This window comes from Calonectris borealis, chromosome 1, assembly GCF_964195595.1.
Source record: "Calonectris borealis chromosome 1, bCalBor7.hap1.2, whole genome shotgun sequence".
NCBI classification, from domain to species: domain Eukaryota; kingdom Metazoa; phylum Chordata; class Aves; order Procellariiformes; family Procellariidae; genus Calonectris; species Calonectris borealis.
In genome coordinates, this window is record NC_134312.1 from 100,039,691 (window position 1) to 100,055,527 (window position 15,837).

At 35.2% G+C, this 15,837-nt stretch overlaps 1 protein-coding gene across 7 annotated transcripts in view; it reads left to right on the forward strand.

The window, feature by feature from the left end:
* The window catches only part of ARL13B (ARF like GTPase 13B), a 52,751-nt gene that overhangs the window by 33,999 nt on the left and 2,915 nt on the right, over positions 1–15,837 (forward strand). For 4 of the 7 annotated variants that reach the window (XM_075169411.1, XM_075169438.1, XM_075169448.1 and 1 more), the window contains 6 exons: positions 2,758–2,863; positions 6,152–6,354; positions 8,746–8,845; positions 10,092–10,323; positions 10,804–10,920; positions 11,383–11,451. In XM_075169411.1, the coding sequence (XP_075025512.1) occupies positions 2,758–2,863; positions 6,152–6,354; positions 8,746–8,845; positions 10,092–10,323; positions 10,804–10,920; positions 11,383–11,451 (827 nt within the window). Of the gene's footprint in view, positions 1–2,757; positions 2,864–6,151; positions 6,355–8,745; positions 8,846–10,091; positions 10,324–10,803; positions 10,921–11,382; positions 11,452–13,124; positions 13,169–15,837 lie in introns of all 7 variants that reach the window. The other 3 variants (XM_075169420.1, XM_075169467.1, XM_075169429.1) reach the window with 3 other exon arrangements.

Genomic DNA, 15,837 nt, shown 5'->3' on the forward strand with positions numbered 1-15,837 from the left:
ACCAAAAAGACAAATCTTACACCTTTCAAGGTATTAGAGTTTAAAAATCAGCAGCTACTGCAAGTTATAGGACGTTAGTGTCACACTCACACTGAGCTATGCAGCTCACCAACATTTCATTCTGCTTCAGCTGTGCTTTGTAGAATGTGCAGTCCAATAACATAGTAAATAGTGCAGTTATTCAATCTTCAGATGAGAAAGGAATAGGCTGTGGCAACAAACTCTGTGTTCAGAAATACTTTCTTCAATTAGATCTAGATGAATTGACAGCACTGCTGAGGAATGCTTTTTGAGACTAAGGGGCAGTGCAGTAGGATTTTCAGACTGTAACAAAGATAGGTTATGTGGGGAAAAAAAAAGTGGAGATAATAGTTTCCAATCTTTTAATTACTTTCCATAGCTTGCTTGAATTTCATTTCAGTTTTTCCCTGGTTTAGCTTTGGCCTTATTTCATAGCTAAATACTGAGAGGACATTACTTGTTCTAGTTGGTTAGTGAGAAGGAATAGTGCCAGAGTATCATAAGCATATCGAAAATGTCATATGTTCTGTATATGCATTGAACAACAGTTAGGGGATCTCTGCGCTAAATCATACAAAGTACTGTAGAAGTACTCCTTTTGTTAAAAAGTGGGAATGGATTATCAAAGGAGGCGCAGGGAGGAGAGCCTTACACTCTTTCTAGCACTGCAGGCAAGTCAGCAAGGTTTTGATTATCAGCAGGATGCAGGGATTTTTATCCCCAAGATGATGATACCTAAGTGAACCTTTTGGACCATGAATAGTTAAGACTGATGAAGATTGAGAGAGAATGGACATTTAAGAAGCTGTCTTTCTATGGTCTCCTTCATAAACTGTTCTTGAAAAGAAAGATTAGGTAATGAATCATAGTGCATGAGGTTAACGGTGACAAGGAATGGTTTTTTTCAGCTGTAGATGCAACACAGCTTTTTTTTTAATGTCTCTTTGAAGCTAAAAACTCTCTTGGGAGTAAAATAATTAAGAATTGAGGTTCTCATACTGCGATTCTGGGAAATAGGAAGGAATAAGATCTTAGATCAAACTGAAGTGCTGACAAGTTCTGCTAACTATGGAGTGAATTCTTACCGTTGTTCCTTCCCAGCAAGGAGTATGATAAATCCAAAGTACAAGCTTTGGCCTAACATTTCCTAAAGCCATTTGAGTTAATGGTGATGACTTGAGATTTCAGAAGAAATGTCTGGTCTCTGGTTCCAAAACCATCTGCCGTTGCGTTCATGGAAGCCAAATATTTGTGATTTTATCCAGAAAGTTGAATCAGAGTTCTCATGTAACGGAAGGGTTGTTATATTTCAGAACAACATTATTTTAGTGGAATTCCTTTATTAGAGAAAGGCAAGTGCAGTTTTCAGATTCCCTAATACTATGCAATACTCCTCTTTGCAGCTTTTGCACTTAGCTTGGATTATTACTTTGGTAGAAAGTGCAAAATAAGATTGCATTGTATGCTTACATTCCAAAATGGTCCACACTGGTTCAAAGCAAACAGTATCAGTTTTCATGCTGAAAAATAGTAACTTTGAACAGGAGTAGTCTATTGCTCGTAAAATATTAATATCTTTTCATAGTTCCTAGAGTTTTACCATACTAGCTTTTAATTAAAAGCAGTTAATGGGAAAGGAAAGACTATATATCCTATTGTCATGAAGAGTTTTTATGGAAGATGGGAACAACTCTTTTTTGACTTGACCTCTTTTGTGAAGTTTTGTTCATTACTTATAAAACTCTCAGACCCTCAAGAAACACAAATGATTTCCTATGTGTTTCTTTTTGTCATTTTGGTTTGTCTGTTCAAAATATGTATTTTGGATTTCTATCTAAATTTCTCCATTTGTTATTAAAATTTGCTTGTAAGTGAACTCAGAAAATCATTGACCAACATGATTGCAAGTTTACTTTTTTAAGTTTCTTTTTAGGGAATACATCTGCTTGGCTAACACATTCCTAAATACTTAGATAAACTTACCTTGTTAATCCATCCTACCTTCTTGGATGTTGACCAATTTAAATCCATTTTAATCAAGAAGTTGAGGTCTCGAGGATAGTCAAGTCCTGTGAGTTTCATGAAAATCATTACTTGGATAGCTGAGAGAAATCCCGGTAAGGGAAAAGATTTTGCCTTTCTGTGAGAGGTGGTTCCATACAGGTTTTGGCAGTTACCCTTGTTTTTTCTTACATATAGTTTGTGATGTACTTTTTAGGGCTTTAGATCGGAAGCTTTTCCAGTTTCATTTCATATATAGAGGAGTTCATTAAAAAATTAATCTTGATAAAAGGAAGTAGCTTTCATTTCTGTGGTTAGAACATGGTCAGGAGTGGTTAGAACATCACCAGGAGTTTGCTGAGGTGAAGAACTTAAGCTTTTGGGATGTTTATAATTCTGGACAGCCCTCTTATCTTTGTAGAAGTTACTGATAACAGTGTTGAAAGAAACATAACACCTGAAGCCTCTGCTTCAGGGTGTATGTCTATGTTAAAGTGTGAAATAATGAATAACATTCTTTGGGGGGTAAATCAGATCTGTTTTGTGTCTTTTAAAAAACACATATTATTGGCTGTAGCGTTGGATGCAGTTACAGAGTATGTGGAAGACAAATCTGATCAAGAACAACACTCCCCCAAAAACTTCAGATGTTTATCTTTTGGAGTTTATCTTTTGGAGATCTGAGAATCTCTCTTGTGTCAGGGTGCTAAGTGTTTCTTTTGATTTTTTCTCTAGGCTGGCAAATAAGCAGGACAGAGAAGGAGCTCTTTCAGAAGCAGATATAATTGAGTCCTTATCTCTGGAAAAGCTTGTCAATGAACACAAGTGTCTATGTCAAATTGTAAGTATATTCTAAGATGCTTCATTTTCTAATATATATGTAAAGCTTGCAATAAGGTAGGAGATTGTGCCACATAGCATAAAACTGAAACTAAAACCCTGCAATCCCAGCAAAGATACAGTACATGTATCTGTTCTGCAAGTAATTCAACTGTTCACCTTGATGTTCTGCTTCTGGATCTGTTGAAAAAATCTTTATAACTAGGATCCTCAAAATGTACCTGCTGGTCCATTCTGAAACCATGTAAGAATAATTAGTTACTGATGTGGTTTAAAACTTGTTTAATTGGACAGCAAGTTTAGTATTCCACCTTTTTAAAAAGAAGCAGGAAGTAGAATTTGCCTGCGTTGACATTGAGGAAGGATCGCTGTTCAGATATGATGTTTGTCTCATTTCTGTCCATAGCTAAAACCATCATTTAGTCTGAGTCACCATCTGGCAAACAGTAAGAACTTAATCTAATTCCTAGGGCATCTAATTCCCAGCACAGTAGTCACCAAAGAACACTGTTAGAGCTAGTTGCTAGTTAATATTTGTCCTAAAACAACCACATTTCAGATGTAGTATTCACAGTCATGTTTAAAGAAAAAAAAAAAAATCAAACAAAAAGGCAGGGGGGAGCCAAAACCAGAAATCTGTATGAAAGCTGCTTAATATTTGTCAGTATTTCAGATAATTTATCCAAATTAGTAGTCCCTGAAGTTTTCTTTAAGCCTTTGTTTTAATCAACTAGTTTTAGTTAACTATTTGTGGGCTTTACTTTTATAATCTTTTTCTAACTGCAATAAGAAACATTTTAAAAGATAATGAGAGTTACGCTGTTATTAACCAAAATTAGAAGGCAATTTTGCAAAACTATTCCAGCTGGTATTTGGGTTTTAAAATTTAAAAAAGACATTTAATTCCCTAGGGAGAGTTGCAAAATTCATAGGGTGATAACTATTGCTATTATTTTCTCTAGAAAGTTGAGTTATAGCAGGGCATAGCTATGTTCATTATGTCATGACTCTTTGAGTGCTTTTCTTCAGTCAGTGGACTTTGCACTATGCGTGTATAGCAATCATAAAAATAAAAATTGCAAGTTTGCTGTTTTTTTCCCAAGGGACTTCTGTGACAAAAATATTTTCTTGCAAAACATTATCAGTATAAAAGACCTGAAAGATTCTAGTGTATTTTTCCAATACTTTAGAATTACTTAATTTATGACATGTTCGAGTAAAATGCTGTTCTTTTTCTCCATTTGTATCTTGGGTTTAATCAGCAAAGAAACTAGATCACATACTCTAAGTCATTTTAGCTGAAAGCAGCTGAGTGTCTTACATATTCAAATGGACAGCTTCTTTACTAGGCTCATTAAAGGTAAACATGGTCCCAAGTTATTTCTATATGATGACTCATGGGGTGAATTTAAACAGGAGTGTTGTGAAACAAGATTTAAATAAAATTAGGCAAGAACCAAAAAACCTTTTATTTTTTCTTATTCTTTTAATTAGTTTTCTTCTGGATCTTTAAATTTTAAAGCAAATGGAAGGAGTCATTTGTCTCACTGTCACACATTGTCAGTGAGAATGACCTTCCTCTTTTTCTTTTTTAATATGTCTGTATATTCTGTATTTCTAAATTTCTGTATTTTATAACTGAATTACAGCAACAATAATCTTGGTGCAAACTGAGAAGAAAATTGCCCCAGTGCTGTCTATTGTTTTATCTTAGTTTTCTCAGAGAAACAAGGTATTATTGCCTATACATCTTCTCCCTGATTAGGTTCTGCTAGAGAGTATTGTAATGTTCTGTAGTGAACAACACTCATATTTGAACCTTAATTTAGACAAAGTAGGAATGTATTAAAATGCAAACTAGGTTTGGCACTCTGGGGGAACATAATTGGTCAGAATTTTTTTTTTCTGTTGTAAATTGTATGTACCGTATCTGACTATGGTGCCATTTAAATGCTTGTCAAATGAAGAGATAATGCAGAGAATTTTTTAGGTGTTGACATTGGTAAGTTAGTCTTTTTTAATCTTCCTTCATTCATGAACACAAATCCTGAACACAATCAGTGTGAAATACCATTTCTTCATGTCAAATACATAGCTGGATCTATTCAATTATTATTCAGAGAACAGTTTAAAAGACCCAAACAGTGCTCCAAAACATTCTGGAAAATAGTTCTGAAGAGATCTTGAGAGGTCATCTAGTCCTTTTCCATGTTCTAAGCTAGAATCAAGCCATATCTCTTTTGTTCCAATTAAAGCCCATTATACTTGTCCTCCTGACAATGGACGTGAAGAGCAAATTATTCTTTTCCTATTTGAAGTTATGCCTCATGTTTTTGAAGGCTATTATCATATCTCTTTGAAGCTGTTTCATCTTGAGACTCCTGTTCCTTCAATATTTTCTTACCAGATGTGTTTTCATAACCAATTTTGTCTGATTTTTCTCACTTTGCTCCTCTTGATTCCCTCCAGTCAATCCACTTCCTTGAAATATTGCATCCGAGCTAGACAAAGTGTTCCAAACTAATTTAGCAACGGGCCACCCATCTTCCAGTAGATTTGCCTAGATCATGTTTCTCTTGCTTGCTGATGAGAATATCATGACAAAAGTTTTACTCCAATCAAGATGCATAATATTTTGCTTCACCCCTATCCACAATACCCATTCTGATCTAAAAAATTGAATTGGTTTGACAGTTTTTCTGACAAATTCACACTTCATTTTATTTATCCCCTAGGTGTTTATGAACAAGCTGAACATGTCTTTCATGAACTGAAGCTAAACTGATTCTCTTGCATCTCATTTTTTCCATTTTACTAGATAAATATAACATGGACTATTTATAAACCAGCAGCAAAACAGAACATACATATTTGGGGTTGATAAATTATATTTCTATATAGATGCATAGACATGGATGTGTATAGAAACAGGTGTGTAAATATACATATATACTCATAGCAGATGTTTATGTAACAGCTGTGTGTATATGTAACAGGTGTATATATATGTCTAGAGATAGACATGCAAACATGTTTTTCTGTGCTGCAGTATTCCAGTATTTTTGAAATGGGACTGGAAATAATGGAATTTGGTAGAACTAATGTGATTTGTATCTTGGCAAAAAAAGCACCTAAATTCATAGAATACCTAAATGCAAATTTATTTCCCATCTTCTCAGTGTTTTGTGAGGTTCACAGTAAACAGCAATTGGTTGTCTGATTTCTTGTTTTCAGTCAAGGAATGTGATCTGGACTGCAAATAATTTTCCCCTCCTCCTTGTATTTACAGGAACCTTGCTCAGCTATCATGGGCTGTGGGAAAAAAATTGATAAATCAATAAAAAAGGGTTTATATTGGCTTCTACATATCATAGCAAAAGATTTTGATGCCTTAAATGAGCGCATCCAAAGAGACACTACAGAACAAAAAGCGTATGAAGAACAAAAGAAACTAGAACGAGCTGAGCGAGTAAGAAGGATACGAGAAGAAAGGTATTCTCTGTAGTTTCTCCTACCTCCCCTTCCTCCCTTTCTCTAAGATACTTGATTCATTCCTGTACATAGACCTTATGGGAACCAAGCTATCAAGGATTTAAAGCTTACAAGCCAAGAGTTTCCATATTAAAAGTACGGACCTGAATGCTAGAGCCTTTCTTTAAGACCTACAAGTTTTTGCCTGGTTCATCCCCTTTATTTTATTCACTCTATGCTAGAAATGTACCGTGAATGAGAATTGCAAGGTAGTTGTGGAATAAATTTGGCCTTGCTAATATAATTTCACAGGAGGCTAACCTAAAAAAATAAATCCTCTCATTTAATCTTGTCACCTTCAAGTATGTTCCAAAATAAACTTTTATCAACTTAAGTTAGACTTTGTAACCCCATATGCGAATATCGAAGATTAGATGTGCAACTTTATTCAACACTATGCTTAATAAACTTCAGGATATCCAGCAGGTGAGGCATGGAAGACTTAATATGCAGGGAGGGGAAGCAGGACAAGTGATTTATTACTTCCCTTCAGAGCCCTGTGTGGTCATCAGCAGCCCACCATGGTTCCTGTTAGGGACTGATGTAAATCATTTTACTGGGGCATTCTTAAAAAATTCGCTGAGCACCCCTATCTGCCTTATATATGCAGAGATTTGCGAGTCTCAGTTACTGTGAGAAGTAACTGTGAAGCTACTGTGAAGTGTCTTGGCTTGTACTCTTGCTGATTTGGTTTACTTCAGCAAGTAAATTACTTCAGCACATTTTAAACACCTGGAATTTGACACGGTCTTCATACATATTTCACAAACTTATAAAAAAATTCATACACTGTTAGTCTGCCAGATGTCTCTGCATAGACAAAACCCTCTGACCATGTTGGATTGTGTTGGGTTTATGCCATCTTGAGAGGTGTAGCGAGGAGAACTGCCTTTGAAACATGTCTCAAAGAGATTGTCTGATGATATGGGCATTTTCCATATATTCTGTTGCCACTCAGTGATCTTGATTGCATTTGTTCACTGGAAGAATTGGTTGAGTCTGAATTGGATTACAGTTCCACTAAACTACTTGTGTCTTAGAGGAAAGCTAACTAGTAACTTCTGCTGGTTTTACTTGTAGGTGAGGGCTTGTCTCAGATATAAGAGATGGCATTAACTCATTTTGCTGTTTTGCATCAAATCGATTTCTTACTGTAAGAAACAGGTTAATCTCAATTCAAGTGTAATTCTGTTTCATTCTGTGTTTTAATAATTCCCCAGACTGCTTTTTGTTCAGATTTGCTTCCCTGAATGTTTTCTCAAAGTGCATTTCCTCCACAATATATTAGTAGCAATCGTCTTGTTCCAAACGGAAAACCAGAGAGAGAGGTAGCGCCAATAAGTTTTAACATAGCACTGGCCGTTCCTTCCAAGTAGTGTGGTTTCATAGGTAGATCGGTGACCTCCTTTTCATTCCCATCTGTGCCTCTGAACAATGGGGTTACGTCCTCTCTCAGTACTTGCAGCTGTAAAGTAGGTGTAACAGTGACTTTCTATGTGCAAGTACCATCAGATTGATTGATGAAAAGTATTTGAGGAACATATACTTCATTAATGATATATTATTTAATACATAATAATTTAGTATTTCTTACATAGAGATCCGGTACATAAAAAATAACTCATGCTGGTGCAACAACATGAGTATACTGAGCATTATGTGTCTTTCTGAACTTTCCTGAGTCTAGTTGAAGCAAATATGGTTCCCTAACTGTTACTACATAAACTCAACAGTCTGGCACCAGTTCTCCCTTATGTATATTAAGAAGAACCTAGAATTATGAGAAATGGAGGTGTATTAAAAATGGAAGAATAGGTTTTAGATAGTCTGGTTTCCCACCACATACGTTTTTTTTTTAAAACGATAGAGTACCTTGAAACAATTGTTATAACAGATTAGCAGTGTGAAAATTTCAGCATGAAGATTGTACTGTTGAACAATCAAAACCTTCCAGTTACAGCTGTATTCTGTCACATATCCTGTCCTCAGAAACTGCTTCTACTTCCTGAAGTGCTGATTGAACATTCAGGCACATAGCAGCATGTGTTTCTACCTCTGCCATAATATATACTTGTGCTTTATTGATGTTAGCCTGTCATTGCGATTTCTGTAGAATGTTTTTCAAAATACAGAAGCATATTGTAAAAATCAGCTGGCATAAATTGGAGGATGAGTTAGATGACCTAATAAGTGTTCTCTATTACGTAAAATTTATGGCTTGGCTTCTTCATAATGTTCATCCCCCCTCTTTCTCCTCCTTCCTTCCCCCCCCCCCCCAAAAAAAAAAAAAAAAACCACAAACCCCAAAAACACTAAAACAACAACAACATAAACCCAACAACAACAACAAAGGGAAAGAGAAGAAGGAAGAAGAAGTGTACCTGATGAGGAAGACCCTGAGCCTAGGAACTCTGAAAACCCCTTCCAGCCTATATCTGCTGTAATCTCTGAGGTATGAGAATATGTGGAAATCTGGATCGTTTTAGACCTACTACTAACAAATGTCTGAGAGGTAATGAGAAAAATAGTTCATTTAAAAGAATTGTTCTAAGTCTGTATACACAGCATTATTTTTTTTTTTTTTTAATCTTGGCAGTCTTGTTTTGTGTGCATTGAATCAATGCTTTCATGTTAAGAAAATCCCCTATTACTGATTCAGGGACAAAAAGTTTTGTAGACACAGTAACTAAAGGTATTGTAAACAGATGACTGAACACATTTCATAATTAAACTATTGGATATTCAGGAGTGGAAAATATTCAAGGTCTATTAGTTTCTTGTAAATTGTTTTAGTGATGTAGAGAGTCATAAAATCTCCCTGACTACTTCAACTATTTAGATTTTTGAGCATAACCTGTTTTTTGTTGAAAACTGAGACAATTGAGAAGTTTTCTTAGCTTTGAAATATGAAAAGCATATTAATATATAAAGTTTCCTTAACCTGTGTTTCTAAGTTCAGGTAGTTCTTATTTATTGTACCATATTTTTTTATTCAGTTGACTTGACATAACATAATCTCAAGAAACACATAAACTCTCAGAGACTTTTCCAGTAAGTAATTCAAACATTTGCTTCTCTCCAGGACAAAAGAGCCCATGTCCATATATCTTGTAAAGTCAGCTACATGCACAATAATACGCTTTATAATAACATACAGAGTAAGAAGAGAAGGGTATAGCTACGAGTATTGCAGAGATGGTGATTTAGTGATATAGAACCTGTGAAACAGCCTATCATTGAGTCTGTGTGACACAACTGGTATTTGATCAAATCATGGTAGCACTTTCCAGATACTTAAACTCTGTGCATGTGTATTTTGTTTTAACTAAAACATTAAAAAAAAAAAAAGAAGAAATTAGGAGTTTTCTAACCTTTTGCTCAGGACTGTTGATGTTGTTTAAATAGCTAGCTTTTTTTTTTTTCAGATGCCAAAAATAAAGAAAGAAAACAGGCTATAAACCTAAAGAGCATTTCTTTTGCTGTTAATTCCTTTGGTGGTGTTTTTTTTTTCTTCCCTTTCCTCTGGACAGGATACTGGAAATTTAATTTCTTCACCTATTTTGAAAATATTTTCCATGCTAGATGTGGGACAGAAAAATACTTTAGGAAAATTTTGATTTTTAAAATAACCTTCCTGTCTTATTAGTCAGTTTACAGTATTAGAAGTTGTTAAAAAAAAATCTTAAACTTTTTGTTAGAATGAAAAACAAATTGAAAAGGAAAAGAAGCGGCAAAGGCTGGAGACAGAAAAGGCTACGATTGTCTTGAAATCGCAAACAGAGCAGGAACAAATCGATGCCCAGCACTTATCAAGTACCAGTAGCCAAAATACAAATGATAGTAGACTAGAAACATGCAGTTCTACAACTACACAGCTTTTGCAGCATGAAGAAGAAAATGAGCAGCAAGCCTCAGAATGCCTTGATTCAGGTAAAACTGCTTCCTTTTAATGTGTCATTTAATATTATTTTTCACATAGTTCTTCCCTCTGTCTGTATTATTTTTCATGATACCACACGTCAATTTAATCTATTGAAAACATAAAAATGCACCATTAGGTTATTGTATTGGAAAATCTGCTTCGAAAAAGTGCATGTTTGTTGGTGTGACTGATACTATAGCTGAAACTAGGTTCATTTTTATCATAATCAAATACGTAATCCACTTTCCATCAGTACCAAGCTAAGTTGAATTTCTTTATTAAAACATACAGTTTGCATATATTTTATCCTTACAGTTTATTTTCTGTAGTAAAATATTGTGTAAATTTTACATTTCACATAATTTTGTGTTTAAGTTGGGACTGAAACGTGGATGTATCTCACCCCAACAACTGTATTAAAAGATGATCTAAGAGATTCTCTGAATATAACTGTATGATACATAATGCTTTATTTCTGTTTGGTGTAGATAACAGTAAGAAAAAAAATAAAAAACCAAAATTAAAAAGGGGCCACAGAGTAGAACCTATTAATGCAGAGGACACTGCTCCCAAAAATCCTACACCACCACCAGCACTTCCACCAGGTAAGTGTACTAACAAACCATAATCGATGTCTCAATTTGTGGTTATTAATCCTTTTAAATATTCATTTGTGAATGATGAAACTGGAATGGTCTTCATACAGAGATATGCTACTAAACCTTACTTTCTAGGAAATCTTTGACGCAGTTTCCCACTTCATGGTATGAACTTTCAGCAGTATTGATTTCATCTATTCTATGGGGGAAGATGTTATTATTTTCACAAAAAAGAGTCAGAAACTTGACTGCTCACTGATGAAAAAGTGATTAAAAATATCAGTATTTTTAAGGGTAAATCAGTTTATTTTTAAAGTATTTCATCATTATTCACCATATATACAATATATTACATACTTTTGGCATTTCTAAATGCTTTGATTTCTCCCAAAGAGAACTGGCTTCCATACATTTCATCAGAATCGAGTGCAGTCGTGGCGTGTTTTGACTGTCTTTGTTTTCCTTTAGTTGGCTGGGGAACTCCCAAACTTAATAGACTTCGAAAACTTGAGCCTCTTGGTGAAACACATCACGCTGGTAATTGAAAATATTTTGGGTTTTGCACTTTTTTAAAGCATTCTCCATTGTTTATTCACTTCTACATTCATTTCATTCTTCATCTTTTTTTAATTTCTTAATGCCAATTTTCATTGACCAAAAGCTAACCCTTTTGCTTAGTAGAAAGCATCTTTTTGATTTTTCAAGTCTTACTTCTCTTTTTACCAAAAAGAGTAAGTTCTCTTAGATTCCCTTATGAAGTTTGAAGTGGCACAGGATATCAGAAGCTATTAATGATCTGAAGTTATTTGCACAGCAGCATGCACCTAAATATTATAATGTGCCATACAGAAAGAGTAACAGGACCAGTTACTTTAAGTGTCCAAACACATACTGCATTCAAAATAAAAGTTGCAGAGTTAATTTTTCCGTTGTCCATATGTAGACAGTTCATCATTATCCGATGCAATGGGGACAGGAGTTGGGTTACCTGGATCCTGGAAGAAGTCTGAGGTGCTCAGCAGAGAGGATACTTCAGAAATACCTAAGCAGGACTGCAGAGATCCAGCAGGGCTTATTAATTTGGGATCCATAGCGGCTCTTCCACATCCAGGCTGATTCTGCACTAAGCTGCCTGTTTGTTTCCACACTGATCTTATGATCTGCTCTGGAAGTGCTAATCGCTTCACAATACTGAAGCCAAATGGGCCCCATGTATTTCTGTAGTTCTGTGAACCATAGCCCACCTCCAGATGAATTTGCTGTGTGTGAGCTGACCCCTTGTCTTGCCTCCTGAGATAGTAGCAGTGGATAGAAGAAATTTTAGACTGTTTCCATATGGTTTTAAAAGCATAGTCTGTAAGATTTTTGTAATTGATTTGGGGGTGTTCCCTTGTGAGAAGGAAAGCTAAAGAAGTGGGCATCTCTGAATTAAGTGCATTATGGTTGCAACTCCAAATGAGGGACTGCAATCCCAGCTATGATGAAAAGCCCAACATAAATTTGATTGCAGAAGTAGTGAGACTTCCAACTGAAAACTAGGTTATTGGTCTGCAAGGAGAGGTGTCAGTGATAAAGATTGGGATCTGCTGCTTTACCTGAAGAGCCAGTGTCCCTGAAAGTTCACAAACTGATAGGAGAAATAAGTTTAATAACTGGAAATATCAAGATGTAATAGGCAGATACTTGATTTCTCTCTTCAGTAATGACTGTTTTCTATTTTTGGAAGACCATGGAAGATTGTTTTTCATATGCCCATATTGCATCTTTTTCTCAGTTTTAGATGATGATTTCTTCATTTTTCTTATATTTTTGTTTTTCAAATTTTGAAAAGCCAAGTGGAGACATCTGGAGTAATATGAGAGGAGGATAACCAAACTAAAGCAATGGGAACACTTATACAAATTGAAGAAAGAGAACGTTAATTGAGGAACTTACAGAGAAAGGAGCTCAGTGTGGCTGTAGTGATCCCTGAGTTGAACTGATTGTATTACTATCATGTAGTACTTGATGTGTAGCACCATGTGGACATACCTGCTGAAGTTCTGAAGCAACAGAATATGGAGCTGATTCTGCCAAAGAATCAAAAGATGCCTAAAGGGAAATTAAGATCTCTAAAAACTACATATTTATTTTCATGGGAGTGTAATTCATGTGCATAAAGTGTAATTTATAGTCTTAATCATAAAACCATCTTGCTCTTTTTTTTAAAGGCATATAGAGAGAAGGCGGCAAGAAAGAAAAGCCAGATGAAGAGGTAGGGAGGGGAAGAAAGGTCAAGGAGTGATACTGAATTTTTATCCGTGCCTAAGGGAGGTGTTGCATTTTGTGGCAAGAGCATGGGTGGGGCAAGAGGGGAAAAAATGCTTAAGCTAGGTTCCCTACTCACAGGTGTGTAAGTTAGTAACCTGAGATCTGTGTTAATTTAGTCCATTTGTAAAATAAGGATAATAATTAAAGTATTTTGGAATCTAACAATGGAAAACATGTTGGTAGGGTAACGATCTCTTGACCAGAGCTGTAACCATTGAGATCAGAGGAAACTTGGAGTGCTCAGAACTTTGCAGCTGAATTCAAGACATTACATGCTGAGATTTGTTTTTTTCAGGAATTTTGAGACACTCAGAAGATTCACACAGATACAGAAAATCCTGAGAAAGCAAGAAAACATCTATTAGGAAAGCACTATTTAAAATGAAAAAAGTTCTTCAAATGCATGGTCCAGCATTGTCAAACCTTTATTTAGGTCCTGATATCAAAGAGCATCAATTACTTATTTTGCTTAAAGCAGTTGGTTTTTTACTCAGACCATTTGAGATCCATAGAATCATTTAGGTTGGAAAGGACCCTTAAGGTCATTGAGTCCAACTATTAACCTAACACTACCAAGTCCATCTTGCACTGATTTTAGCTTGCCATCTGTCCTTGCCCGTTTTCTGTCACGCAACAGTGTTTTTCAATGAGTTTTTACATATTTTGGAGACAGATAACCTGCTCCTGCTTGGAAACTCATTCGAGTTTTCCTAAGACCAGTGGAACCTACCTTTGATCCATTTTTTAGAATATTCCCTGAATTGTATCTTTCTGAAAATCAACTTCTTTTTGGCTGTCCCTTCAGCAGAGAAATAAATTAATTTTGATTTTTTTTTTTCCCCCAGCTTTGCCCAAAATTCACTGTAAAGATGGTTTTAAAAGTTTTTTAGCCATTCAACCTTTGTGAAATAAGAAGGCCTGGTTTCTTTATTGGTTTCATGATTAATTGATGTAAATGTCTTGAAGGCATAATTTGCAGTGAAAGCTCAAAGTATTTTTTTTTAATTTCCTTTAGCTGGGACTTTAGTAAGACTTTCTTTTCTGTGGGTTTTTTGGATTCTCTGAAGTGCACTGTTTTCTGTAGCAATACTGCATTCTGTTGAACAATTTGCTTTGACAAACTGTTATTGGCCAAGTGGCTGAAAAGTCTTTGTATATGGGGCTAATGAGCACCTACTTTCATGTAGACCAGGCTGTAAAACCTCAATTCTAGTAGGATGCCCAGTAGATGCTTTTGTCAGGACTCCTGGTAAAATTGTTAGTGTCCATAAGAGCAAGGAAAGAAAAAAGTATTTAACAGTCTCCTTTAAAAAAGTTTAAGGAGCCTTGGTTATGCATAGAGGTTATTTTCAGGAGTACTCTCGAAGTCTATGTCCAAGAGTGTATCAATGAAACATTTGATAGCTCCTCAATGTAAGTCAAGGAACCCCCTTAAGCTTCAAAACAGATATGACTTTTTGTAGTGTTGATTTCTGCTAGTCCACGGAAAAACATAGGAACAGGTGTTTCTCAGTATTCCCATGCATTCTAGTGCAGGTCTTTGTCAGTTAGGGTAGCAGTTATTCCTTTGGTTTTGTCTTAAAAGTAATTTTTTTGAAAGTGTCACAGATATGTGGTAGACCTTGCTGCTGAAATACATAAAATTAGTATAGGGTGAGGTTGGAAACAACCTCCAAAGGTCTGGTTTTTAATGCTAGGTGTTCTCAGAGATATAAATCTGTCTTAATGATTTAATGTGCAAACTGAAAATTTTAAGTGCTAGTGAGCAGGCTATTTAGTATATATATTGAGTCATTTTTGTGTCATTCTTAGCGGAGAACATTATGGTGGATGTTTAGGCAGAGTTAACAAGCAGTAGAGTCAATTATATAAATCTTTAATTATACACTTATTTTCACTAAAGACTGCAGTTTTTCCAGTCGTGCTAATGATTCTAGCACAACACTAAGTAATGAGTGTCTGTTTATTGTCAAGAATGATAAACCTCTCTCCTTATAGGAGGTAAAATTGCCTGCCAGTTCTAAAGTTGTTTGCCAGACCTCAAGAAACTGACTAATAAAAACATCCATTATACAGGTTTTCATTTACCCTATAATTATTTGTTGCAGTTTTGTTGCTTTTCACATGCTGCTGTAACACTGAATTAGCTCTATTAAAATCAAAGGATTTACAACAATAATATAAAAGTGTTATTATTTTACTGATTAAATGTAAGGATAACTAAAACCTTGATCCTACAGGCATGTACACATATTCGTAGAGTAATGTAATCCAACTTTTGTTAATTTTAGCTCAGGAATGCAATTTTAACCCAAGTTATTGCATAGGTAGAACAAGTGGAATATATTTTTCTTGGAAAATTATGATTCATTAAAGCTGAATTTTGTGTTGGCAGGCCATCAAGGCCTTGTTGGGGAGGACGTTGTCTGTATAAACAAAATTGAGATTTGAATGCTTCAAAAAGCTGCTTTTATTTTTTCTGGATTTCTATCTGTTTCCTCTTACCATATTTCATTAATTATTTTGCTTGTGAAACACTGCATGTACCAGTCTGCATGGGTTTTTTTCTTTTATATCCATTACAAATTTTTGGGAATACTTGTTATTCTCTTC